Source organism: Coccinella septempunctata, chromosome 1 (assembly GCF_907165205.1).
Source record: "Coccinella septempunctata chromosome 1, icCocSept1.1, whole genome shotgun sequence".
Taxonomy (NCBI): domain Eukaryota; kingdom Metazoa; phylum Arthropoda; class Insecta; order Coleoptera; family Coccinellidae; genus Coccinella; species Coccinella septempunctata.
Genome location: NC_058189.1, coordinates 47,965,124 through 47,991,587, shown reverse-complemented (window position 1 = coordinate 47,991,587; position 26,464 = coordinate 47,965,124). Strand labels below are relative to the sequence as shown.

General features: G+C 35.6%; 2 protein-coding genes across 4 annotated transcripts in view; both read left to right on the top strand.

Moving 5' to 3' along the window:
• LOC123322642 (cyclin-dependent kinase 14) overlaps nt 1-5,432 on the top strand; it is a 204,272-nt gene extending 198,840 nt beyond the window's left edge. For all 3 annotated transcript variants that reach the window (XM_044910601.1, XM_044910603.1, XM_044910602.1), the window contains exons 8-9: nt 2,344-2,596; nt 3,618-5,432. In XM_044910601.1, coding sequence (XP_044766536.1) covers nt 2,344-2,596; nt 3,618-3,682 — 318 coding nt within the window. In that variant the 3' untranslated portion in view covers nt 3,683-5,432. The remainder of the gene's footprint in view (nt 1-2,343; nt 2,597-3,617) is intronic.
• A 4,732-nt stretch (nt 5,433-10,164) lies between these two features.
• Nucleotides 10,165-22,880, top strand: LOC123322640 (puromycin-sensitive aminopeptidase-like). Its single transcript, XM_044910599.1, has 7 exons — nt 10,165-10,373; nt 10,894-11,615; nt 13,488-14,007; nt 16,421-16,681; nt 19,424-19,714; nt 21,636-21,989; nt 22,337-22,880. The coding sequence occupies exons 1-7, from the start codon at nt 10,239-10,241 to the stop codon at nt 22,670-22,672; spliced, it is 2,619 nt and encodes an 872-aa protein (XP_044766534.1). The 5' UTR covers nt 10,165-10,238; the 3' UTR covers nt 22,673-22,880.
• Nucleotides 22,881-26,464: the final 3,584 nt, after the last annotated feature.

Genomic DNA, 26,464 nt, shown 5'->3' with positions numbered 1-26,464 from the left:
AAAATCACAACCGACTGTGGTTCCAGGAACCTTTGAGCTTCAATTCTTGGAGAATGCTGCCATTATGAAGCTAAGACTAAAATGAGATTTGTTTGTGTGAATCGAAGCATTAACAGAATTACCAATTCGACGAGGAGTAGATGCTGACCATAGTTTCGGCCTCATTTGACCTTCTTCGTGCAACTCATACTCCGACGAAAATGGAATGAATTGATGGCCCTTGTACGGGGATATATTGAAAAATTCTTAGCCTACTATAGAACCAAACAAAATTTCAATATTAAAATATTTTATTACTGAACATATTCTCCTTAATTGGATACATTTATTACAGCGAACCTGCAACGTCTCTAGACCTTTCAAAAAAAAATGTGTCTTCTTGCTCTGCAAACCAGACCTCCACAGCTTTTATTACCTCCTCGTTGGAAAAAAATTTACGACCATTTAAACTTTTTTTCAGTTGAGAAAAGAGATGATAGTCGGATGGTGCCAAATCTGGTGAATGAGGAGGGTGTTCTAGTAATTCAAACCCTAAATCACGAATTTTTTGCAAGGCAACATGAGATTTGTGTGCAGGGGCGTTGTCCTGCAAAAACAAAACATCTTTGGATAGCTTTCCGCCTCTTTTCTCTTCAATTTTTTCTCGTAGAGTAGTCAGTAATGTCGAATAGTAATCTTCGGTTATTGTTCTACCTTTAACCAAAAAATCAATCATGATTACTCCATGGCATTCCCAAAAAACTGAAGCAAGAACTTTTCCAGCAGATTTTTTGACACGAAACTTCTTAGGTCTTGGAGAACTAGAGTGTCGCCATTCCATCGATTGTTGCTTTGTTTCTGGATCGCAGAAATGTACCCAAGTCTTATCCATAGTAACGATTCGGTTCAAGAAGTCTACATCGTTTTCAAATCGAGCACAGATCGAACGCGATGTTTCTACCCTTGCACGCCTTTGGTCATCATTCAAACATTTGGGGATCCATTTTGCAGCAATTTTTCTCATGTGCAAATTGACGTGAACTGTATGTTCGTATGAAATATTCAGTGCTTCAGATATACGTTTTAGTCCAAATCGACGGTCTGATAAAATCATGTCATGAACTACATCGATATTTTCGGGGACTGACGCGGAAACTGGCCTTCCCGATCGGTCATCATCTTCAATGGAAAATTTACCTGTTTTGAAGTTTGCAGTCCAATTTTTCACGGTCGAATACGAAGGACATTGATCACCAAGGGTATTAAGCATATCTTCGTAAATCTGCTTACCTCTTAACCCTTTTAAATACAGGTATTTGATGATGGCTCGATACTCCAATTTTTCGATTTTCACAATTTCGGTGGACATCTTCTTTCTTTTAATTCATTGCGTTCACTTTTTTGACCTCAAACTTCACACTGACACTTCTAGTGAGTCATAGAAATACCGTTGCTAGAGTAACGCAATATTTTTTTATGCATGGAACTGGTCTAGGTTAACTAGATACCAATACATCCTCGTATATCTTATCCAGGGGCCATCAATTCATTCCATTTTCCAGTAGCGGATATGATATAGGAATACACCCTAGCGACATCTGACTAGAAACGAGGACCAACTCAACTCTCAAATTGCCGTCGGAGTATCAGTTGTGTTACTCTGACGAGATCAAATGAGGCCGAAACCATGGTCAGCATCTACTCTTTCCCGACGAAATGGTATTCTGTCCAAACTTTGAGTGATGGTGGTTTGCTAGCCCGATTTAGATCGTAATATTTGTTGATTTTATAACAGCAGATGTTAAGCATCTGAATTAAATTAATATAGTATATTATTCACCTAGCTTACTCTTGAAGGCCTCAACCATTTATGATTGTTTTTTGTTACTATGAATACATAATTTCTTCGAAATCTTATTACTCTTGAGTATAGCTGAAGAGAAAACACAAACTAATTTCATATCCCCAACTTCAGACGATCAGTTCCTTTTTTACTCTCCAATTTGGAAATTATTCACAAGGCGAACATACGACCGGGATAAGAGAACTGCTCCCATATTTGAAGTGCAGCAGCACCAACATCGTTCGCATTACATTCGATACAGAAGTCATATGGTCAGTATATTCGTTTCATAGTTGAACCCTATATTACGAAGCGTTTGATTCTTCTGTCTAGAAATCCAGAATCCTTTCCAGGAGAGCTCTGACCTGCAGACCTTGAAGTGCACTTTTCATAAACTTCCTTTTTTTACCTTCCATTGATTCACGGTACTGCCTGTATTTAGGTCTAACCTTGGCGTATCGTTTTATTTAAAAAAACCCAATTGAATCGAAAGGAATTTTACCATGTACCACTTGTTATAGGTGCTGGGTACACCAACAGAGGAAGACTGGGAGGGAGTAACAAGACTCCCTGGCTACAAAGTTCAAAAATTGACCCAATACAAACCCAAGAAATTGGGACTTGTATGGCCAAGACTGCATGACGTTGTACATGGAGAAGCCATGGCCACATCTTTGTTACAGTTGAATCCTGTGAACAGGTTGGGCGCAGACGATGCCATGGTGCATCCATATTTTGCTGGATTACCAAAAAAGTTGTTAGAATTACCAGATGGTAAGTACATAGATCCATTCTGCACGAATTTATTCAGAGTTTCTTAAGAAAGATTCCCTTGCACGTGAAAATTAGCAATTTTTAGCCGTGGTCATTTAGGAATGTCACCTCCAGTTAGACATTTCACAAGAATCTCGATCTAAGATGATAGTTCCCCGTCACCGGGTTATAAACGCTCCACGAAACATTAGTTTACACTGGTCATGTTACAAACGTGAAGAGTTACCTAAAAAAGGATGTCCGGGGAACGGTTACCGACGTGAATTCGAACGTTACCAAAAGGTCTCTATCGACTGCATGATGACCGCGAAATGCGGTTCCGGCAAACTGAGAGTATGGAGCTGGCATCTTCACTCTGAGTGTTAAGAAATTGATTTGAGTTGGAACTCGTCACCTGAGTAGCGTCTACTGGCATCTAATGAAAGGTCCATCAATTAGTTCCATTTCTGTCGAGGTGAGAGTTGTTTTGCTCTGACAAAGTCTAATAAGAACGAAAACCATGGTCAGCATCTACTCTTCCTCGATGGGATGGTCTTTCTGTTTTACTGGGTACTGGTACGTGTCTGGTTTGATTTAGATGACAACATCTGTTGATTTTCATATCAATGGATTTTATGTAGCAGAAACAATTTCGATGAAGAGTTACGATTCGAGGATGAATATGGAAGCCATCGAGATCTACGAACATAAAAGTAATATCAGAAGAGAAGAGACTTCTGGGTTTCGTTCACAAGCTTACTCTGAGTAAGGTCTGATGATTCGAAGCGTTCACAAATCACAAACGTACATTTTTTCCTCGGATTATGCTGCTCAGGCAGACCATGCTCAGGCATGGTCTTACGCAACCCTTTAGTACCTAGAGTTAGGCTTCCAGTCAGAGAAGACTAGCTTGAAACCAACTGGAACGCCGGCTTCGTTACCGTGCTACCTCTGGGTAAAAACGAATCATAGTAAATCCAAAAACGTCTCTAACCAGATCGTGTAACGAAAAGGCGATTTTCAAATTAATTTTCTTTTTCAGACGCCTCAATTTTCACAGTGGAAGGTATACGCCTTTATCCCGAACCATATGCAACATTAAAATGAGATTCGGAGTTGTTCTTCGAGAATGCACCATAGGAAAGTCAATCTGTTATTTTACAATTTTGCAATCCAAGCTGTGTTTTACATGAGTTTATTTTTTATATTTGTTACATTCATGCGGTTTAAATAATCGAATCATATTGTAACTCAATTTCTGCCATTATACCCTTATGCTTTCAATTTTCTGAAAGTACAGTAGAAAGAAGAGTAATTTATTGAATTACGCAGTACTATAAAATTCGTATTTGGATCATCCGTTCTGGAAAACATAACAGAAGTTAATTGCAATTTAAGTGCTTTATCCGCAATAAACAAAAAGTTTCATCATAAGTTAACTATAGTTCTATATAGTTAATTATGATTTTGGAAAAAAATTAGAAAAAAATTTACACTCAAATAACAATTTACAGGTAATTGCTGGAATATTTTTCGAGTGATTTTCATTGGTCAAACTATTACCACATCGCATCGATTTCAGGTCGTTATGATCTTAAAAAATTAACCATAAGAAAAATCCGTAATTGTATCAGTGGGTTTTTGAATAATTGATTGAAAACGGATACTGAGAAATTGAGAATTGATTCAGATTTATACATGATTTATACTGTCGGTAGTCACTGGTGTTTAATATATTCAATGTGAATTTAAATTGATTCTATTTGGAACAAAATTTTTTTCTATTGGTTTTCTGTGATATTAAGAATTTTTGAAAATTTTTGAAATTGAACACTGATGTATACTGTATAGTATAACTCAAAGAATATAAGTTACCTTATGTAATATATTGATTACTTGTGAATATTTTGTTACTGTACAGTGCATGTTATTTGAATTTTTTTAATGCAGATAGGACATTTTTACAATATGCGACCTTGGTGTAATAATTTTTTTGAGCAAGTGATAACAATCGATTTGTCACAGAACCATTCCTTCCATGGTGCTCAATTACTATTTATAAGACTATTGCATAGTCATCTATCTGACTGAAACAGTCTGTAAAGCAAAATAATGAGCTTCAAATCATATTTTTAACAGGCGGAACATTTATATTTGTATTTGAATTCATAATAATATTATATACATAATTCTTTTCCTTTGTTATACTCGATCCATTTTATAATTTTCTATACATATTCGAAGAAAGTATTTCTTGCATATTCATGGTTGGAGCACTATTCTTGCTTTTTCGATGAGACAAGAACTCGGAGGAAACAAACTTTCTCCACTTCATAAAATTTCATGGATTCATTAAAAAGGTGCCAGAATATTCAAATTTCATAATTTGAATTGCCTTTAAAATCTGTTCGAGATTCTTTTTTTTGCACATAAAAAATCTCATAATATTTAATATTATGTTGAAACAAGTATTTGATGATTTTCATTGATTCAGCAACTTTATATATTTACTCCTAATTCCATGTGAAACGAATTTTACAGATTTTCATGAAAATAGATTTCCTGAATCAATATTTCACAACAAGTATTATCTCTGCCTTTTTTCTTAAAAAACAGTTAATTATTGAAGTTCATTGTTTTGAAGATTATAATTATGTAACTGACCCAGCAGACTGAAAATTAAAGACTGGGAAATTTTTGCTGTAATTGGTTAATCAACATAAAATCTGTATTCCAATTTTACTTTTGTGAAATAATTCAGATATTTAAACACTGTCAGGAACCATTGTAAAAATTTGTTTACGATTTTTTGAGGCATGTTATTAAAAATGAAATATAGAAAACTAAGAAGCATTAACTCGATTAAGTGAATATAGTAAACAATATCAGAATTTTTTAGATTTTTGGGGTGAATTCATTGATTTTATAACAACTGCCAGTGCCAAAAAGGCAATAGCTCATGCTTTAGCTCTAGTTAGCACACTACACTCCCAAATACTAGTATCATTTTTTTCAGAAATGATTGACAAATTCGGTAGATATGAGTTTTGTAGGCCTAATATAGCTCCAAACATTATTTAAATTCAAAAATTCTAGAGGAGTATCTATGATGAATAAAACACCATATACCAATTGAATAATTAGAATTTATCAAAAATTAGTAGCGTTCATCGAATAAAGCTCATGAACTAATAAGAAGGAGCCAACTGCTAGATCCATAAATTCATCAATCAATCAATCATTGACCTTCAGCTATCTTCAACATTTCTAAACAGATATTATTATGCAGTGTGAGAAATCTTTCCATGAGCAAAAAGTTTGCTTAACGATGACCTCTTTCAAATTTTCAAGAGTTATTTTATTAGTATTATACTTTTCCTCTCATCCAAAAGAATCAAATTTACCTCATAGTAGTGGAGCCAATGATACTTAATAGGGTTGGTGGAGATTATATGACTGGAGGAAACAAAAGGTTATATGAAGTAAGCTCTTTCCTAGCAATGAAAGGGCACCAGGGTTGAACGACTACAGGGGATCAAACATAATTAAAATAATAAATAATGACGTTTTTATTGTGAAAACGGCCAGATGATATATTTTAATTCTTGAGTCGTTTCTCTCACAACACAAAAAACGAGCACAAGAATGTCCAGGTAACGTTTTGTTTCGCTAGTTCAACGCACTCGCATCTACCTTTCGTCACGCTTAAATTGTCAGATATTCGGAATATACATTTTTCAACATATTATTAACCGAAATTCAATATTCTAACACTTTCTAGTAATTTAATTTCTCTAGTATTTTTGTTTTTTACAATATTGATGCGCTGCCTTACACAAATCCCTTTATATAAAAGGCTAATTTTTGGTATCGGTATACCATAAGGATTAAGATATGCCCCTCTCTAGTAAATCACAAATTTCTCTTTTGGACTCCCCAACTATCAGCAACATATATTACCATGGGCGCCCGCAAGGGGGGGGGGGCATGGCCCCCCCTGAGATTCTGATAGACACCGTTAGAGAAATTTTTCTTTCAGTAAAACTAATCGTAGATGATATTTTGCCCCCCCTGAGAAAAATTTCTGCGGGCACCCATGTATATTACAGTGAAGTTAATTCAATAATTACATTTTTATTCAATTGATGTTCTATTAATCAATAAAAAATCAAAATAATTTAATCAACCAATAAAATTCCTTGAAGTCAGATCTGTAATACTAAAGATTTGAATTTAAATCTAATGGATTTGAAATTATTTATGAATATGACGCGGTTTCTCGAAAGGGTTTGTATTCATTGCAATAATGTGTAATTTACATTGAAATCACAAGAAATGAATATAGAATTGAAAGTTATGCATCCTATTTACATGACAAACCATACATTCCTGTATTCCAATACATCGAACTTGTTCGATAGAAATAAAACGATCCAATATTGACAACAATTGGGTGATTGTAACCTCTGGGGCCTAAAAATGTGAGGCCTATATAGAAATTGGACAAATTTAACGTACTCATTCCATAAATTCATTCGAGAAATCTATTGAATAATGATTTGTTAATGAACGTTCATGAGAATTTGTGTCAGGGCCGCCGCGAGGATTTACGGGCCCCTGTGCAACTATTCATTTGGAGCCCCTATGGGGTGATTGCGGAAAGAGAGTGTGGTTGAATTGCAAAATATGAAAAATAAATGGTGACTTTATTTTCTGAGAAAAAACCGCAACATGCAAACAAAAACAAGAATAAATAAGGAAACAATGTTCCCAAAAAAAAAGAAACTATATTATTTCAACAGAATACAAAAATCATCATTACATTACAAAATTATTTTGAAACAGTCTAAAGAACAAAACAATGAAAAAAAGAATCAAAATTTTACATGTGACTCAACCTATCAAAGCAAGCCAATCAATCAAAACTGAAAACTTCTCACAAGTGTTTTCAAAACATAACTTTGCCTTTTTTGGAGCAAAATCGCATATTATGTCATCAAAACTGCATCGACATTCGCAATACCATCGAACGATTCTTTACAATCTTAAAGCCTAAGTTTAAGCGTAAAACTCTTGCAGTAGGTTAGGTAACGGATAGTTACAACAAAAATTCTCTGGGCTCGAACTCGGGCCCCCCAGGCGGGCCCTTGTGCATTTGCCCCCTTCCCTGTCGACAGCCCTGATCTGCACCACCAATTAAGAATAAAGGTCTAATCTCTAATCTGAAATGTAGAGGAACGCCTAGGCAGAATTCATCAAACAAAAAATTGCATGTTCAAACCTGCCAGAAATTGTTGAAGGCTCAAACTTCTTCGAATCAGTCATGTGCTTTATTAATCAGTAGTATAATATATCTTTGCAAGAAGGCACTAATTTAAAGCGGCAATGCACCCCTCCTATAATGACGTCCAATAGCATGGCATCAGCTTTTTTCATAAAAAGATTTTGTCATGGTCTTAAGTGATAGTATAAAAACACATCCATGCTCAGCTCTATGCACGCTTACGAGCAAAAATATTTTTATTTTTTATGAAAAATAATGGAATAAAATATGAATACACCTTATTTTGAATGCTGAAAGAATATATATTTTATTCTGCCTGTTGGGGGAAAAAGATGATATTGCTGGCATTACTTTCAAAGACCTGTTTTCAAGTGAGATCTTCTCAATTTCCTCTTGTTTTTGTTGTGAATATCTCGAGATGAGTTGAAAATGAGTAGCTGTGAAACCTTGTATATTTTATATGTTCATAATAATTTGTCGCGTTTACTCATGATAAATTAAAAAAATTCATTTCATAAATTGCCTATTTTTTCTTCGAGCTCCATTGGGTAAAATATTTCAACATGTGATAGGAATGAATTGTTATTTTTGGTTGTTTGATGGAATCGGATGTATTTATTGAAAAGGTAAATTATATAAATGCCGTATAAATTCTGGTGTACGTAATTTATGTACCATGTTGCATTGTAAATAGGAAATAGTTGTTTATATTAAGATAATTATACGAATTTCGAAAATATGAATAAATGTCTTTGTATAAAAACTGTATTATTTGAAACATTAACACAAAATTTGGTTATACCTGAAGTTTTTCTCACGATTTCCTTTTTTATCATTATGTATGCAATAGTATGCATATATCATTATGTATGTATAGCATCACATCTAACGGCGGAGGCGCAACAATGCTAAGAGTGTTTTGTCTTACATACATGGACTGAGCAATAACAATAATAATAATAATAATAATAAAGTTTATTAATCCTTTTCGACATTTAAAAATGTATAGGACAAGTCATTTCAAATATTATACATAAGTATATGAAGAAAGCAAAGAGATTTAATGAACAGAGTCCTTAAGGAACTCATCAACACTATAGTAGCATCCGTTAATTAACAGATACTTCACTTCTCGCTTGAAAGACCTTCCATTCATTGACTTCAACCTACTAGGCAAATGATTGTACAATTTTATACCAACAAAGCTAGGTGAGGTCTCATATTTAGCTGTACGATGTCTGGGGAAGGCAATGGTATCAGCGTGACGTGTTTCATATCCATGAAAGTCAAAGCATCTTTTGTATTTACTGATGTTAAGGTGGATATAATTAAGGCAATTAAGGATGTAAATACATGGAAAGGGAAGAATACCTAATTGAGTGAAAATCGGACGACATGAATCGCATGGCCGAAGTCTGAAAATAAGTCGTACGATACGCTTTTGTAAAATAAATAGTCGATTCGCCCCTGCCGAGGAGCCCCAAAGAACTACATTGTAATTTAAATGACTGTAAACCATGCTGTAATAAATGGTCAGTAGTTCGTCGACAGGGAGACAACTCTTAAGGCGTAATAAGGCATAGTAAGCACTGTTTAGCCTCCCACAAACATGATCAATGTGGAGATGCCACCTGAGGTTTCCGTCCACATACAGGCCTAGAAATTTCACGTCGTCGGTCGCCTTCAATTCACCTTGTTTATGTTTTATAATGAGAGGTTCAACACTCTGATTATCTTGATTCCGGAATCTGACTATTACCGACTTCGACAGATTAAGAATAAGTGCGTTACTGTGGCACCAATCAATGAAACACTGAACTATTGTTTCGCACAGCCACTTCAATTCCTGCCAACTTTTGGCTCTTATAGCGATAGAAGTATCATCAGCGAACATTATCAGTATATAGGCTAGCACGTATGCAGGCAGATCATTAATAAATAATAAAAATAGAAGCGGGCCCAGAACAGATCCTTGAGGGACACCCATGTTGTTAGTGAACAGTATGAAATGTCTATTACCTGTCTCTTTCCTGTTGACATAGACGTGAGTGTGGACCAATGAAAATTCTAGAAAGAGACAACTAGCCACTCTCTGCCACTTTTTTGACTGTATTTCATGCACATATAGAAAGAGCTCAGTCCATGCATAGAAATACCATGTCTATATGTCTATGCAAAAATCAGATATACTATTTATTTTTATGAGATGGGTTTTTGACAGTGGATCAATTTTTCTATTTAATAATAATGTCACATTTTTGATATCTGACAATCCCATAATTCACTGTCAAATTTCGATCAGGGGTCAATTCAAGAAATACATTCATCGAACAACTGAAAATTCATCGACCTCTACCTTCCCTCAAATACAATTAAAAAATGATGTACCTTTGTGCAGAAGAACATTATGCAAGGCTTCCCACGATTATAAAACCTAACCATTATGACCTGTCTCTCACTTTTCCCAATATTTCAAAATTGGAATTTGAGGGTGTGATGACTATTTGGATTGAAGTGAGTACGAGGATGAAAAAAAAAATTCTGAATTAATTTATAATCACTCCAAACCAAACCTTTTGTTGTACATACACACCTTTTTGGTTAAAAGTTAATCCCCTAATGATTCAAAAAAAAATCAATTGCTCCTATGAAACGAACTCTTTTCTCTAGTGAGAAATGAATGTAATTAATCACTTTTGAACACACTTATTGAACTTAAACGATTTTTCTGCCTCATAATAAAAATGTGGACAAGGTGCAGAGTTCACAACTCCTAGAAATAACTTGTCTGCTTTTTGCATCAACATTACCTCAACCCCCTGCTATTCAAAAATACGGAGTGGGATATGAAAAAAGCAAGCAAGTAGTTAGTAGTTTCCCCTAAAATGGGGAACTGACAGGTTAAAGTTCTTTTTTTGTTCATTAAAGGTCTAAAATTTGGTGCAATTTTCGAATATATTCAAGTTATATAAATTTAGCAAGTCATCACTGGACAGATAAAATTTATATTATAATAAAAGTTAATTTTGAAAAGGTGTTCGAGAGGACGAAACAAATTCAATTGCATCAATTGGATTTAGAAGTAGACAGCGTCAAACTCGTAAACGCATACAATGGTATCAGTGTTGAACCAGAAAGTACCGACATTTCCAAAAAAGACGGAATATTGAAATTATCATTCAAGAATCCAGTAACTGTGGGAGCATATAGGCTCAAAATTAAATATGAAGGATTGCTAAGCGAAGAACCCTCCGGTATTTTCTACACCAAGTATTATAAACCAGAAGAGCAGACAGAAAAAATCGCCGTGTTCACTCATTTCGAACCTACTTCAGCACGACGATGTTTTCCCTGTTGGGACGAACCTTCTTTCAAAGCTACGTTCAAAATAAATATAACATTAACGAAAGAATACACGGCCCTTTCTAATATGCCCACAGAGAGGGTAGAGAAATTGGGGAAATTAAGGAAGTATCATTTCGAGAAAACTCCTCCAATGTCCACGTATCTTGTAGCACTGGCCATCGGTGAATTCAGTTACATCGAATCTCGAACTAACGATGGCATACCTGTAAGGATAATCACTGTTTTAAATAAAGAAGAGCAGGGTAAATTTGCCTTGGATATGTCCATAAAGGCGCTGAAATTCTTTACGGAGTATTTCAAAACTCCATATCCTTTGCCGAAACTGGATTTGATAGCTGTTCCCGATTATAAGACGGACGCAATGGAAAACTGGGGTCTGATTACTTTCAGGTATGGAAGAGAAATATAGATTATAAAATTTTCGGTAAAATTCTGCAAAAACTTTAATCGTAATAATGAAGTGATAATGTCTCAAGGCAATGAAAACAAAATAAGAATTAAACTTTGATGCATACCACAATCGTAATAAACATATATATTATTCAGGTGGTGGTGACAAATTCGATGCTCAACACTATCTTTCAAACTATACCAGATAGAAATATTCCATTTGTTGATGAAAAACTTTCCATTCGCGAGTCCTTCAACAAGATGTCTCTCAATATATTTTTCTTTATTTTAAACTTATATTGGAAAATCGGAGATATATGGCAGGTACTCAAAATTCGTTCTTCTTCCATGAAATCTTGAGATCTTCCCTTCTGCCTTCTTCTACGTGCGGTGCCCCACTGGGCTGAACTGAGGCTTCGTGACCCATTGTTTGTCCGCTTGTAGTTGGAGAGACTTAAACTCTGTGGCATGATAATAAAAATGCCACAAGTCAACAGAGAGGTGTCCCTCTCACCATGTGGGTGTTGTGTTTCCTAGGTTTGTCATCCTTATGTCTTCAAGGTTGATACAGAAGAACAGAATGTGTTCAACCGTTTCATCCGTGCTCCTGCACCAGCGGCACAGGGAACAGCTAATCAGTCCCATTCTATTTAAGTGTTTATTAAACAAATGGCCAGTCATTGTTTCAGTCACTAGACTCAGTTGTTTCTTCTCAAGAGCTAAGAGTTTTTTTTACCTCAGGCACAGTGGATGGTCTCTCAATGAGAAGCCTCGACTGTCTGAGACCAATTCTCATTCTCCATCCAGAGGAAAATTTCCTGTCTAGCCATCTACTGAAGAAGTTCTTGACAGATGTACGACAGATAGGCAGCGCCGGTCCCCGACCAACAAAAGCTGAGCGGGCACCCTGCTTTGCAAGTATGTCTGCCTTCTTGTTCCCCGGAAGTCCTGCGTGAGCCGGGCACCAGATAACTTTCACAATGTTATCAGAGCCTAGCTCCAGCAGAGCCTCTCTGCATTCCTTTACTAGGTGTGAGTTAACACCCTTTCCTCAGAAAGGGATTTCAGGGTTCCCTGACTGTCACAACAAATATAGATGTATTTTCCGGAGTACCCTCTGCGGATATTCTCCAGTGTGCAGGCCAAAACAGCATACAGCTCGGCCTGCACTATGGAACAATCCTTCCCTAGGGGGATGGACAGATTGAAACGAGGTCCCACAATTCCCACTCCAGTCCCTGTGGGCATCACAGAGCCATCGGTGAACCAAGTGGGACCTTCAGGCTCAAGAAGCCTGTTTGGTGTAGACCATAGGTCTCTGTCAGGGACAATTACCCTGTAGGGTTCGGCAAAGTAGAAGCTGGTACCCGCGCTATCCCCTCTATGTAGAAGGGATGCGTTGGCATCCTTCACCATCTTAAGAGCCCTCGCGTGCCTCCTGAATAGTCCTCTATCGCGCAATTATCCCTGTTCCCAAACTCTAAGAGCTGTCTTCATAGACACCTGTGTAACTACAAGGTCCAAAGGTGGTAGGCCCAGCAGACACTCCATAGCTGCCGTAGGGGTGGATATCTAGGTTTTTACTAGACTCAACTCTTTGTGCGACCCGATTAAAAGCTGAAAGAGTCCGGAAACAAATCAGCTCTCCACTTTTCATCTAGTTTATTTCTGGTGTATTCATGGTTTATTTTTATGAACTTCATCCCTTTTATAGCATGTCAAGAAGACCTTCAAAAGCACCCTTCATTATAGAATCCGACTTCAAACCTTCAAAGTTTTATATATTGATTCGTTGTTTGGAAGGGAAAATACACTTTTGAGGCTCTAGCCCTTACAGCCTGAATGTCTTAAAATTGTCATACCCACTTTCAGAGACATAAATTTACTGATCGATCCACTATCATCAACAAATCTGACGATGAGGTGGATATCCTTAATTGTAAGCCACGAGGTGGCACATCAATGGCTTGGCAACCTAGTCAGTATGGAATGGTGGAGCCAGGTATGGTTGCAAGAGGCTTGTGCTCAGTTTGCCGAGAACATGTGCGTCGATTATTACTTCCCCAATTTCCAAATATGGCAGCATTTCGCCCTGGAATTCCTTTATACAGCTCTCGAGTTAGAAGAAGCCGGTAACGCCCATCCTGTTGAGACGGTGATCAAGAATCCCGAAGAACTTGAAGACCTTTACGACGGGATAAGTTATAATAAGGGATCGGCTTTGATACGGATGCTGCACTACTACGTGGGCGACGATAGTTTCAGAAAGGGCTTGTGGTCTTATTTGACCAACCACATGCATAAAATTGCTAGTCCAGACGATTTTTACCGAGCTCTGGAAGATGCTTCGAATAAACCAGTTGGGAGTGTGATGTCAACTTGGTCGAAACAGGTGAATATTTTCTTTTAATGGTTAACCTACAGGGTAACCTATAAACCTCCGGTTTTATTGATTTGCAATTAAACTATTCGATATACAGGTATTTTTTTCGAGATGATTTAGCGACAAAATTAAAATGTTCATCCACGAAGTGAATGGTTGCTGAAATAGTGAAAGAAGTAATAATTTGCAATTTAACTCGAGGTATTTGAGAACTTTTGTAATTTTTGCTAGAATTGTCAACGCACTATAGTGAATATTTGAGAAGGTGACAACTTTGCAACCATGTCAAATCAATTATTAATTGATTGTGGTATTAAAATGAGGTAATCCGACTTAAAACATGGAGAAAAATGACTTTTTTCAATAAAGGAATTATCTAACGAATTTCCATTCATTACCTACTTAAGAAATGTTTCCGTTGTTTACGTTTTGCAATAGCTAATAAGCAGGACGACAAATTTGACGCTACTGGTTCAGTCCGGAATAGACCTTAGTCAAATATTATAGTTGGTGAGCCGCCGATGCTAAATAGGGCGTCGTTGAGTTGAGACCTAGTGGATTTTGATGTTTTGAAGATTATATGGTAAAAGAAAAAAAGGTTCTATGATGTATGCACTTCCAGCAGTGGGGAAAGCATCTGCAGGTTTTCAAAGATGTAAAAAAATCGTCAGGAGTACCTACTCGAGCGTGTCAGTTTAAGATACTGTTTATGCCCTACGTGTCCCTGATAATAAATTCATATTAATCTGACAGTTTGCGTGGTGGAGCTGGCTGTAAGGAAGAGTTGAAAGACTGACAATTCGGACGTGATGCAAGGTCACAGAGGTCCTTTAAAATTGCAAAAAAAATTTGTTTCCTGTACATACTCGAGCGTCTCAGATTTTCATACAAATTGTTAATCTCGGTGTTGCAGACGTGTTGACTCATTAATCTGGCAATAATCACGAGGGGTTTTCAATTTGACAGTTTGAAGATGATAACAAGGCATTTTCTTGAATATCTCCCTTCCTGTACCTATAATCGTTTCTGTATTCATTATGAAAGTTATAGATAATAAAATTCTCTGCAATATTTCTATGAAGCAATTTTACATTCTCTTGACCGTTTTCGAGTAGAGGACGAGGAACTTAGCTACACATACGTAGAATGTGGAAACCCAGTCTGCTGTACAGGGTGGGCAAAATTGGTGATACCTGAATTACAAGTTCCTCAACCGAACGAGATAGAGGAAAATGCATGGCACATTACGGTCGTCTTTTTTCGAGAAACTAATGATGCCATCAACTAAATTACTCTATCTTCTATTGTTTTCGAGTTATAGGTCAAAATTAAAATTTCAACTTTGGTCATTATCTCCGTTTCTGTTTAAGCTAGGATGTTGAAATGAAAACATTATACAGATACTTTTTTGATAGCAATCCAGTGGCGTACTATGATTTTTTTCCAACAGGTATATTTGCCGAGCTATAACATTAAGATGTATTTTTTCTTATGAAAGCAGTAGTAAAAAATGACTCAGGCCCGGTTGTTCAATTCGTGATTAAAGTTAATCCTGGATTAATTTTGACATTTCCGTTCAAATCAGTCACGTTAATTCAGGATTAACTTTAATCTCTGTTTGAACCAGAATTGAACAACCGAGCCTTAGAAAAACTGAGGGTGATGTATAATATATTTCTGAAACGGTAAAAAAAAGGCGATTCTTTCTAAGTCATTTTAAACTACTCTGTTTTCATAAGAAAAAACACAAATGTTATAGCTCAGCAAATAAACCTGTAGGAAAAAATCATAGTACGGCAATGGATTGCTATAAAAAAGTGTGTGTATTGTGTCTTCATTTCAACATCCTAGCACAAACAGAAACGGAGATAATAACCAAGTTGAAATCGCCCAAATTTAAATTTTGGCCTATAACTCAAAAACAAAAGAAGATGGAGGAATCCAGTTGATGGCATTATTAGTTTCTCGAAAAAAGACGACATGAATGGTACATTCATTTTTCTCTATCCCGTTGGGTTAAAGAGTTGTAGTTCAGGTATCACCAATTTTGCCCACCCTGTACATTGATCGCCATATACATATCTCAAAAACGTTCAGATGTAGAAAAAATTGCGCTTCAGACGGAATTTGTAGAAAATGCTCTACAACATTTATAATGAATGCGAAAACAATTTGAAGCTCAGGAGAGGAGATAATTCAAAAAAACTGATTTTGTGATCAACAATTTTTATTGTTTCGGCTTCCTGAAACTGTCAGATTATATTTTTCCCGTAAATCTTGAATCACCAGCTTCAAAATAAGGAAAAGTTTGGCGCCCTCCCACACATTTTCGTCACGCTTAATTTGTCAGACCATATAATCCGAAAGACGATCTAATTCGTATCGCAAAATAAAAATTATTGAAAATATTCTTCCCTTCTAGTCGGGTTTCCCCGTGGTAAGAGTATTCATAACACCAGGTTGCGATTGTAAGCTGAATAAAAGTGGTATTACCGTGAAACTTGTCCAGAATAAGTTCGTTAATACGCAAGGAAAAGGCAAGCCAGAAAATGAAACCGTTTTATGGAAAATACCGATTTCTCTGATCACTTCCTCCAACCCCAAAGATGAAATACATTTACTTATGGAGAGCCGAGAAATGAAAGTATTCATTCCTGACGTCGAAGCTAATGGCTGGATCAAGGTAATTATTTTGGATTTAAATACCTATTCTACATTTAGGGAATAAACGAGGTGTTCCTTAAAGATGTGCCTTTATTTCAGTGAGCGATTTTTTGACCCATTTTATGAAAAAGCCTTATAAACGACAATCTCTCGAAACACAGGGTGATAAAGTTTATAATGTGGTTGTTATTGGCACTTGATAGTTTTTTTCCTGAAATGGAGAATAATTTACTTTCTCTGGCTCAATTAATATTTAATAATAAAATTAAACGAATTCATTCCGTTTTCTCATCGTTCAGATTTGCTAAGAAGTTTAGAATTACAAAAATAATTTTTACGCAGAGTGAAAGCATTGGCGTACAATTTTTTCTCCAAAAATAGTCAACGTAAAATCCGTAGGAAAACTACTGGCAAAAATGATATCGCTTGTACAGAGCATCATCTTCTACGCTCTCCCCAAAGGGTATTTCTGCAACACCGTTGGAGATTTTTAGATAGAAATTTATGGGCTACTTTTTTTCATGACAACTTCAAAGGTGCTTTCAGTTTTTTGATAGATATATGTAAAACTTTGAAAGTAACAGGGTCATTTTGAAATTATTGCTTTTTCGGGGATACTGTGTATTTCGAGAACCCATTATGATATTTTCAAGATGTAAAAAAAAAACTACAAAAAATTTTTTACAAGCTATCATTTTCGAGTTATAACTCAAACTTATCATTTTTTGAGGGGACACGCTATATTTTATTTCACCATTAAATTGCAAATTTGTTTCTGAATTTGATAATATGTAACACTCAGTATCTAAAAATAATTTCTATAATCAAAATTCGAAATAAGCGATTCGGAGGCTGTAATTATATTAAGTTCGAAATGATCAAGAACAAGAAGGTACAAAATTCCTATCTTGATTCTTCTTCTCTATGATGATGATGATCTACAATGGCGTTAATACCTTCTTTTATTATTTTTATCTAATAATAATTGAAATTTTTCACAAGTGGAAATACTTTGAAATATTCTGGAATAAAGGAGATCACTTACTTCTGTCAATGTCATAATTGTAATAATTGTCTAAGAACCTTTGATTGATGGATAAATCGACTTCAGGACTTCAAAGTATAAAATTCGAATTTAAATTATAAAAACTATTTTTAGATACCAAGTGTTATATATTATTTGAAACAAAAAAAAATGTAATTTAATAGTGATGTGCCATTAAAAAAACTATAAGTATGAAAAAACGCTTGGAAACTATACTGCCGTCCTATATCATGAAAGGTCCTATCTGCAATATTTATGTTTCGAGAAAATCCGCTTTTGTTTCTTTTCATTGTATAACGCAATAGTATTTTAACAAGCTTTTCATGTTTTACTTTATACAAGGTGTACCAAGTTCGAGGGCCTTTTAGACGTTTCTGGAGAAATGGACTTCTTGAAATCTGAAAATTTGGATCATGATATTGTTCGACATTATCAACTGAGCTGAAATCGAGGCTAAAACATTCTTGAAGCCTAAGCACTTTCAGTTATACAGGGAATGAACGTAAATTTAAAAAAAAAATTTTTTTTTACTTTTTCTTTCCTGATATGATTTGAACAGAAATATATTCAAAATTGAATACTCCATCATATCAGAAACGAAAAAATAGAAAAAAATTTTTTTGAAAAATTTATTTCCAATCCCTGTATAACTAAAAGTGCTTACGCTTCAACAATATTTTAGCTCAGTAGATAATGGTCGAACACTATCATAATCCCAATTTTCAGATTTGAAATAGGTCCAGTTCTGCAGAAACGTCTAATAGGCCCTCGAACTTGGTACACCCTGTATATTATGTGGAAGAATAGAACTTAATTACAAAATATAATTCTGATTTATCTCTTTCCGGTCAGTAAATTTTTGAATATTCTATATCATATTCATCACATTTTGCAGATAAGACCTTTCTTGTATAGCCCAGAAATTTTTTTAGTGTACGCCAATGAATTTTACGTGAATATATCTATCAAAGAAAGTTTTCACCTTGAAAATATCATAAGAGTTTTTCGCGATATACAGTATCACTGAAAATGCAATAATTTCAAAATGACCCTGTAACTTCCAAAGTTACAACATATATCAAAAAACTGAAAGCACCTTTGAATTTGTCATGAAGAAGTAGCCCATAAATTTCTAACCTGAAATTTGATATCAACGCATAAATACCCTAAGGGGAGAGCGAATTTAGGATGCACTGTACATCATAAAATGCATCTTGATGCATTTAAGTCTTGTTGCAAATTTTATGAGAATACTTACTTACAATAGCATCACAGAAGTTATATTAAAAAGGCAATCAATACATGAAAAGTTGCAAATTCAAAATAAACATTGACCTGTTGATAGTAAATAACGAAGATATAAATTTCGTGCGTTACTTTTTACACACCCTGTTCTTTTATTACTATTTTAAAATTCATGGCTTGATAAATATTCAAGTGAATATATTCAAATCGGATGTTTAAAACAGTACCTAGCCTGAAAATGGAAAAATACATACTTAATAGAAACTGGTCCATATGTTGCAAGAAAATTTGAAAGTTAACACAAATATTAAAATTGCCACTGACCAAGAATATTCTTGATGTGAGCAAATCTCAACGCGGACTTATAATTTCAATCGACATTGGTAACTAGAGCATGAGATGGTTGACAGTGCGGAACACTGACCATTTAATTCTATTTAATCCTGAGATACGTACAATAAAATGTTTCAGCTGAATCCTGGATCTGTTGGGTACTATAGAGTCCAATATTCTCCGGAATTATTGAAAAAACTCGTTCCTGCCATTCGAGATCAGAAACTCAATATGATAGACCGAATTGGCATCCTGAATGATTTGTTCCACATGGTCAAATATGGATATACCAACACTGGCGATCTCCTGAAAGTACTGCAAGCGTTTGATAACGAAAGAGAGTTCTTAGTTTGGTCTAACATTTGTCGAATTTTGAACAAGTTAACAATACTGATCGGTCATACTAGTTTCGAAGATGAGTTCAAAAGAGTAAGTGAATGATATTATACTGGAAATAATCAACGTAGTCAAAAAGAGGATGGCTCCAAAAAGGAGACAAATCAACATATTGAATATTGAAACAGATGTTTGTATTTTCCCTAAAACGTTTTATGACGTCAACATCTGCAACACAAAGAAAATTTAAAAACATTTTGAAATAGTACGTGTATGACTGATTTAATGATTCGACGTCAAGTTTCGCAGTCTTTATCAGACTCCATCAGACAAGAAATTCAAAATACAGTGCTGAAAAATTGAAGATGATAATTTTCATACTTGTAATTATGTAACAATATATAATTAGGCAAAATGAAAATACTATTTTGTGTGAACTTATACAGAGTGGTCCAGATCGTAACCAAGAAATTTTAACCACGTATTATACATCAAAAATAAGCGCTAGTTTGTCATATAAACATATGTCGAGAAATGTTTCCTCTCCGAGATACGGGATGTTGAAATTATAGAAAAAAAATGCTTTTTATTAATAACTTTCACACTGCTTGATATATTTTTATAAAATTTGAGACATAGGTTTTGAGCGTCAAGGAGCACTTTTTGCATAATATCATTTCCTTTTTATTCTACCAGTGGCGTCCGTACTGCAGCGAGACTGAATATTTTCAGATATAAAAATGATACGCCACTGGTTTTTCTGACAATAAAAATTACTATTTAAATCCTTATTCAATTTGGAGCAAATTCGGTCTCTTGACTTTTTGCATTTTGAGGCACCGTTTCCGGTTAAAAAAAAATAAAACACATTCTCATGCATGGAGAAATCGCCAAAATTTGATATAGCAAAAATAGTCTTATTATTATTATGTACCTACCATATCAAATTTTGGCGATTTCTTCATGCATATGAATATGTTTTATTTTTTTAACCGGAAACGGTGACAGCAAAAAGTCAAGAGACTGTATTTGCTCCAAATTAAATAAGGATTTAAATAAAAAATTTCATTGTCAGAAAAACCAGTGGCACATCATTTTTTTATCTGAAAATATTCAGTCTCGCTGCAGTACGGACGCCACTGGTAGAATAGAAAAGAAATGATATTATGCAGAAAGTGCTCCTTGACGCTGAAAACCTATGTCTCAAATTTCATAAAAATATTTCAAGCAGTGTAAAAGTTATTAATAAAAAACATTTTTTTTTTCTATTATTTCAACACCCCGTATCTCGGAGAGGAAACATTTCTCGACAAATGTTTATATGACAAACTAGGGCTTATTTTTTATGTAGAATAAACGATCTGGACCATCCTGTATGTACTAAGTTAGATATCATGAGGATCATATTTTGTGTGTGCGTGTGTAAGAAGCAAAAACATACGCCTCTCCACAGCAATGCTGAAAATTTGGTTTAAGAGCAAAAAGTAAGTTTCCTCTCGAAAATCCACTTCAATTTTCGAGCAGTGTATTAGATAAGAACAGTTGAAAGTCGACATGGCTATGGATAATAATGCAAAAAAAATTGGACAGGTAGGAATCTACATTCACACAATTTATTTAGTACTTCGATGCGGCTACTAACTTTCAACAAAAGGTTATCTGCATCATTTGGCCGTCATCGTTGGTCGAGTTATGCGGTATTGATAAGCTCAAATAAGAGCGCATCCGCTCTATCGCTACTCTTCTTTTATGGCGGCACGGTTTCTTTGCTTTACTTTGAATGTATAGTAGGTTTCTGCTGGTTCAAATCCTCTTGAAAATCTTAGCAAATCTCCTTATTCCGAATTTTTCCGTTTTGAATTATTTTATCCTCAAATATTGTTCCGATATTATTTGTTAGGTAATAACAATCCCCTTATTTTTTCTAATAGTTCAGATCTCATAAAGAGTTCAAGGAAAAATGCATGCTCTACAAGCAAGACATATCTGTCATCAACATTCGGTCATTTTTTAGTTCCAATCGAAACTTTTGGAAAAGGCTTCGAACTCCTTGGGTTGGACGAAAAAGCCTGAGGACAACAAGTTCGACCATCTCGTGAGGAAAATGGTACTTGGTCAGATGTCGTGGCTGGATGACGAAAAAATGATAAATGAGGCTAGGCTGAAAGTCGAAGAGAAGTTACCCGACGATCTGAAGGTTTTCTGCTATCGATCAATGGTAAGATCTGGCGGCGAGAAAGAATTCGAAACACTGATGAAGCTGTACAAGACTGTCGACACTTACGAGGAGAGGAAGAGCATTTTGTACGCCCTATGTGGAGCGAAAGATGAAAAATTGTTACGGAAAGTTCTCACGTTTTCCATGTCAGTAAGTACTAAGAAGATTTCTCAACGCAATTCTGTCGTATCATCAAATATAACAAATGACGAACAAGCCACACTATTTTTTTATAATCGTCCCTTGAATTTTTTCACAGCTAGTCATTTAGGTATACCCTGTCAAAGACTCACCCTGCATAAGCAGAGGCTGCTAAAAAAATGAAAGACCCATTCTATTTTTTGACGATAAATCACCATTTAAATTTAAATATGCTTCAAAAATTATAAGAATATCAACAAAATGAATGGAAAATTATATTTTTTCACGATACCGCAAATCTCTCTAAAAGTTTCGTTTTTTCACTAAAACTAAAGAAAAGCGTATTTACTTTCCAGAGTGAAACAACTGCTGAAGAAACTGTTCTCATAGTAATGACGATTACTTCAACGAAAACAGGAAGAGATCTTTTATGGGATTTCTACCGCACACATTGGCGTGATATATTGAACAAGGTGAAAAATAAAGAACATCTGACGAAAATGATTCAAGATATAACAGAGAAATACGCCACCGAGTCGATGGCTATGGAAATAGAGACTTTCTTTAATAAGCAACTACCTTGCAACGAAGTTACCTTCAGAACTGCCCTAGAGACTCTCAGGAATAATGCTGTATGGTTAGACAGAGATTCTGAAGCAATTAAACAATTTTTATCGCCGTACCAAAATTGAAGCCATCAATAAAAATAAAGAAGACCCAATTTTGAGTTTTGAATAATTATGATGAAGTAAAATGTTCAAATGATGTTACAGTTAGGTACTTGATGAAAGTCAAGAAACAAACAAAGAAACATGATTGCCATTAGAATCGAGTTCTTAGTACTGCACGTGTTTCGCTTTCACAGTTTGACACTAACTTCTTCAGATAGGTGAAGGTTTCGGAGTTGTGATGTCTTGTGCAAAATTTCATTAGCATTGTATCACTAAAAAATAAAGAAAAAAATTCCTAAAAGAAGTTTTGCATCCCAGAAACTATTCGTCATATGACACTCAAGTTTTGCACGAAACTTCAAAATATCATCAGCCAAGTACTTGAATGTGTCTGATGTATTCTTGGAAAATTAATTTCTCTTCGTAGAGCCAAGCAGTGACAAGCAAGATCATGACCTGGATGGGTGACCACACTGATGGTTGTGTGTATTTCAATAAGCATACAAAATTTCTAAATTTTTTTATAATTTAATTTATCAGATAATATTTTACCCGCTTTTCAAATTCACATAACTCGCTACTATTCTTTTTTTTTTAAATTTATCCACTAATTCTTTAGGGCGTTTACTTGTGAAAAAAAGAGGTCCGAAATTTCAAGAACGTTTCAGTGTCCGATTTAACGATATAAAGTTGGAACTTAGCAGAAATTTTTCTCCTTCAATTATGGTTGAGTTGCAATCTTTGCAGAAAACTTTTTTATGTATAATATTTGGTGCAATTATCATTTACAGATTTCGAAACTTTGTCTCTGAAACTTTTGAAGGACTCATTAAATCGGTCACTGAAATTCGCCACATAGTTTAAAACGTTTCAGGGATTTCGGAACTGCTTTGTTGTCGTGTGCGGTAAAGAATGAGTACTATGAGTAGATAGAATTTAAAAGAATATTGAATATTGCTGAAGCGATATATATAGCGAGTCGAATGTAAAAAATATATTATTATTAAATGTTTTTATTGCCTATGCAATTGGCCATCGACCAGGGGTCCTTCAGCCTGTAACAAATATTTAAAGTGCATTTTAGCTAAGCCAGCTTGAGCACGCCTCTGTAGCGGGTGAATTTCCTGCTACAATGATACGATACGCCTAGGGTCCAGCATTTTCAGACAGATTCTGAGATGAATATACTAATTCGCTGGCAATGTTCATTAAACACCCTGTGTTTCGATATTTTTTCACCTTTGCCCATCCCTACTCCGCCTACTCGTCAGTAAAGACTACGTATCAAAGTATCGCCAAAAATTATAGAGTTAGGTTAGGTGTTTTCTTAAACCATGTATAATCTTTGCGTATCGCGCCATTCGGACATTCATCTCGCCAGTGTGCTCGCTCAATAGAGCGAGTGTTCAATGGAACACTCTAATCTTTGTTGCTTTTGGTCGTTTGCACCATTTCATTAAACAATGATCAAGTTTTGAAACCAACTTTCAGTTCATAGAAATTCTGCAGTGCTGCAGAATGTGACTGTTATTTGGTACTTTTTAGTTCTTGAGTATGAGCAGTCGATGCAACAGGCGCAGCAGTCACATTCTGCAGCCACTGCATTCATCCGACTCATTTCCGGAACCATACCTTAAGTGGAATCATTGAGTATTATAAATACTCAATGGTGGAATCAAATATTTGGTGGAACTGTCCACTCATTGAAACGTCCTACGTTAACCTAAACATGTTTGGCATGTATAGGGAAATTATTGAAGTATGTGTCATCTCAAAGAAGTTGACTGGCCCTATCATTACCGAATCATAAAAAAACGGTTTTCTGCAACGTGGTCAACCACTTTTGGGTCTTTGATGTTTGAAGAACAGTTACAGCGGCAAAGTAAACTGCGCAAAAAAATTAACGCATATTATGGAAATCTCAAATTTATTCTACAACTGAAGGTGTTCTCAATGATAATTATTTTTATCAGAATTATGCATGCATATGTTATCCACTTTCAAACGGTTTTCTTCAATACAGATGTTTTTTCCCAGCAGGAATAAAAAAAGATGATATTATCAGATTTTGAATGTATTGGCTCCATTCTAAAATCAGTTGTTCTCGATCAATTCTAGTGATCAATAGTTTTTCTTTCGTTTGATTTTCTACACTCGATCGCTATGCAACGCGAAACACGCAATTTGACCCAAGAGGAATGTGCCCAAGCGGTAGTTTTGCGAGAAGAAGGGTGGACATACACAAGAATTGCAGAAAGGTTTGGAGTTTCCCATACAAGTGTGTCCAGAATGTTGCAGCGAATGTCCGAAGACCAGGACAGGGTAGACCACGGGTATCAACTGCCATTCAAGAACGTTACTTGAGAGTTTCTTCGTTGAGACAATGGTTTGCAACCGTTCGCCTCCTTCAAATTCAGCTTGAGCAAACTCATGAGGTGCAAATTAGCACTCAGACAATAAGAAGTCGCCTCAGAGAATATGATTTAAGGCTTCGTGTCGCGGCAAGAGGCCCAGCTCTTACCCCAGCCCATCGAAGGGCGCGTTTGGATTTTGCGAGAGAGCATATCCATTGGGAAGAGGCCGATTGGGAAAGAGTTCTCTTCACAGATGAGTCTAGATTCTGCCTCTACCATTGTGATCGACGTTCCCTTGTATACAGACATCCACATGAAAGATATGCTCAGTGCAATTTCCTGCATACTACTGGTTTCGTGGGAGGATCGATTATGGTATGGGGTGGAATATCTTTGACTGCTCGGTCGTTGATAATGGAGCTATGAATACTGATAAATATATAAGGAACATTCTTGAAGAGCATGTAGTGCCATTTGCCCCATACATTGGTGAAAATTTCATTTTTATGGACGATAATGCCAGACCTCATCGTGCGCGCATCGTTCAGGAGTACCTTGAAGAGGTTGAAGTCTCTCGAATGGAATGGCCAGCAAGAAGTCCAGATCTCATTCCGATTGAGCAGGTTTGGGACAACCTCAATAGAAGGCTGAGAAGTTCAGAAAATCATCCAGCTACTCTTAATGACTTAGGAATCCAACTCGGAGAAATCTGGGAAGGATTAGATCAGAACATTTTAAGATCACTCATTTTGAGTATGATACACGTCGTTGCCGAGCTGTAATTAACGCAAGGGGTGGAAATACCAAGTATTAAATCACTTATCAGCATTTCAGTATTTTGAAAATTGTTCATTTTTCTTCTTTCACATAAGATTCGGTGAAATCCTGAATTTTTCTTCCATTTAATGCGTATTGTTTCGTTCAAAACCTTCCCGAGAGAACATAAAAAATAAAATATAAAGTCAATGTAGAGTTACCTTTCATTAAAATTGAGATTTTCAGAATGTGCGTTAATTTTTTTGCGCAGTGTATTATAGTTCGAGTAAACGTAAAATCTCACTGGCTCACATTGAATGAATTGGCTGGAACAGCCTTTAGCATACGAAGGGCTCTATTGGCATCGTCATCAGACAAAACTTTGCCAACTTTCCCGCACTTTTCTTAATTTTAGAATAACCTATCACTTTCCTGCACTAGTGTGGAGTGTGGAGAGTAAATGTATTCCGACCTTTTGGGAAACAAACTATTCTTGACATAATTAGAATCGTTTATTTATCTTACACGAAATGCAGACTCAAGAGGATATCATAAAATGTGCATTTCTGACACATCTGTACAAAAAATGATTAATTTCGATAAAAACTTGCTTCACGATCAACCAGAATAAGTTGATATTGAAATGAAAAATTTACCTATAACCAACATTTGACGATTACAATTCCAACGAGGGTAGAAATTA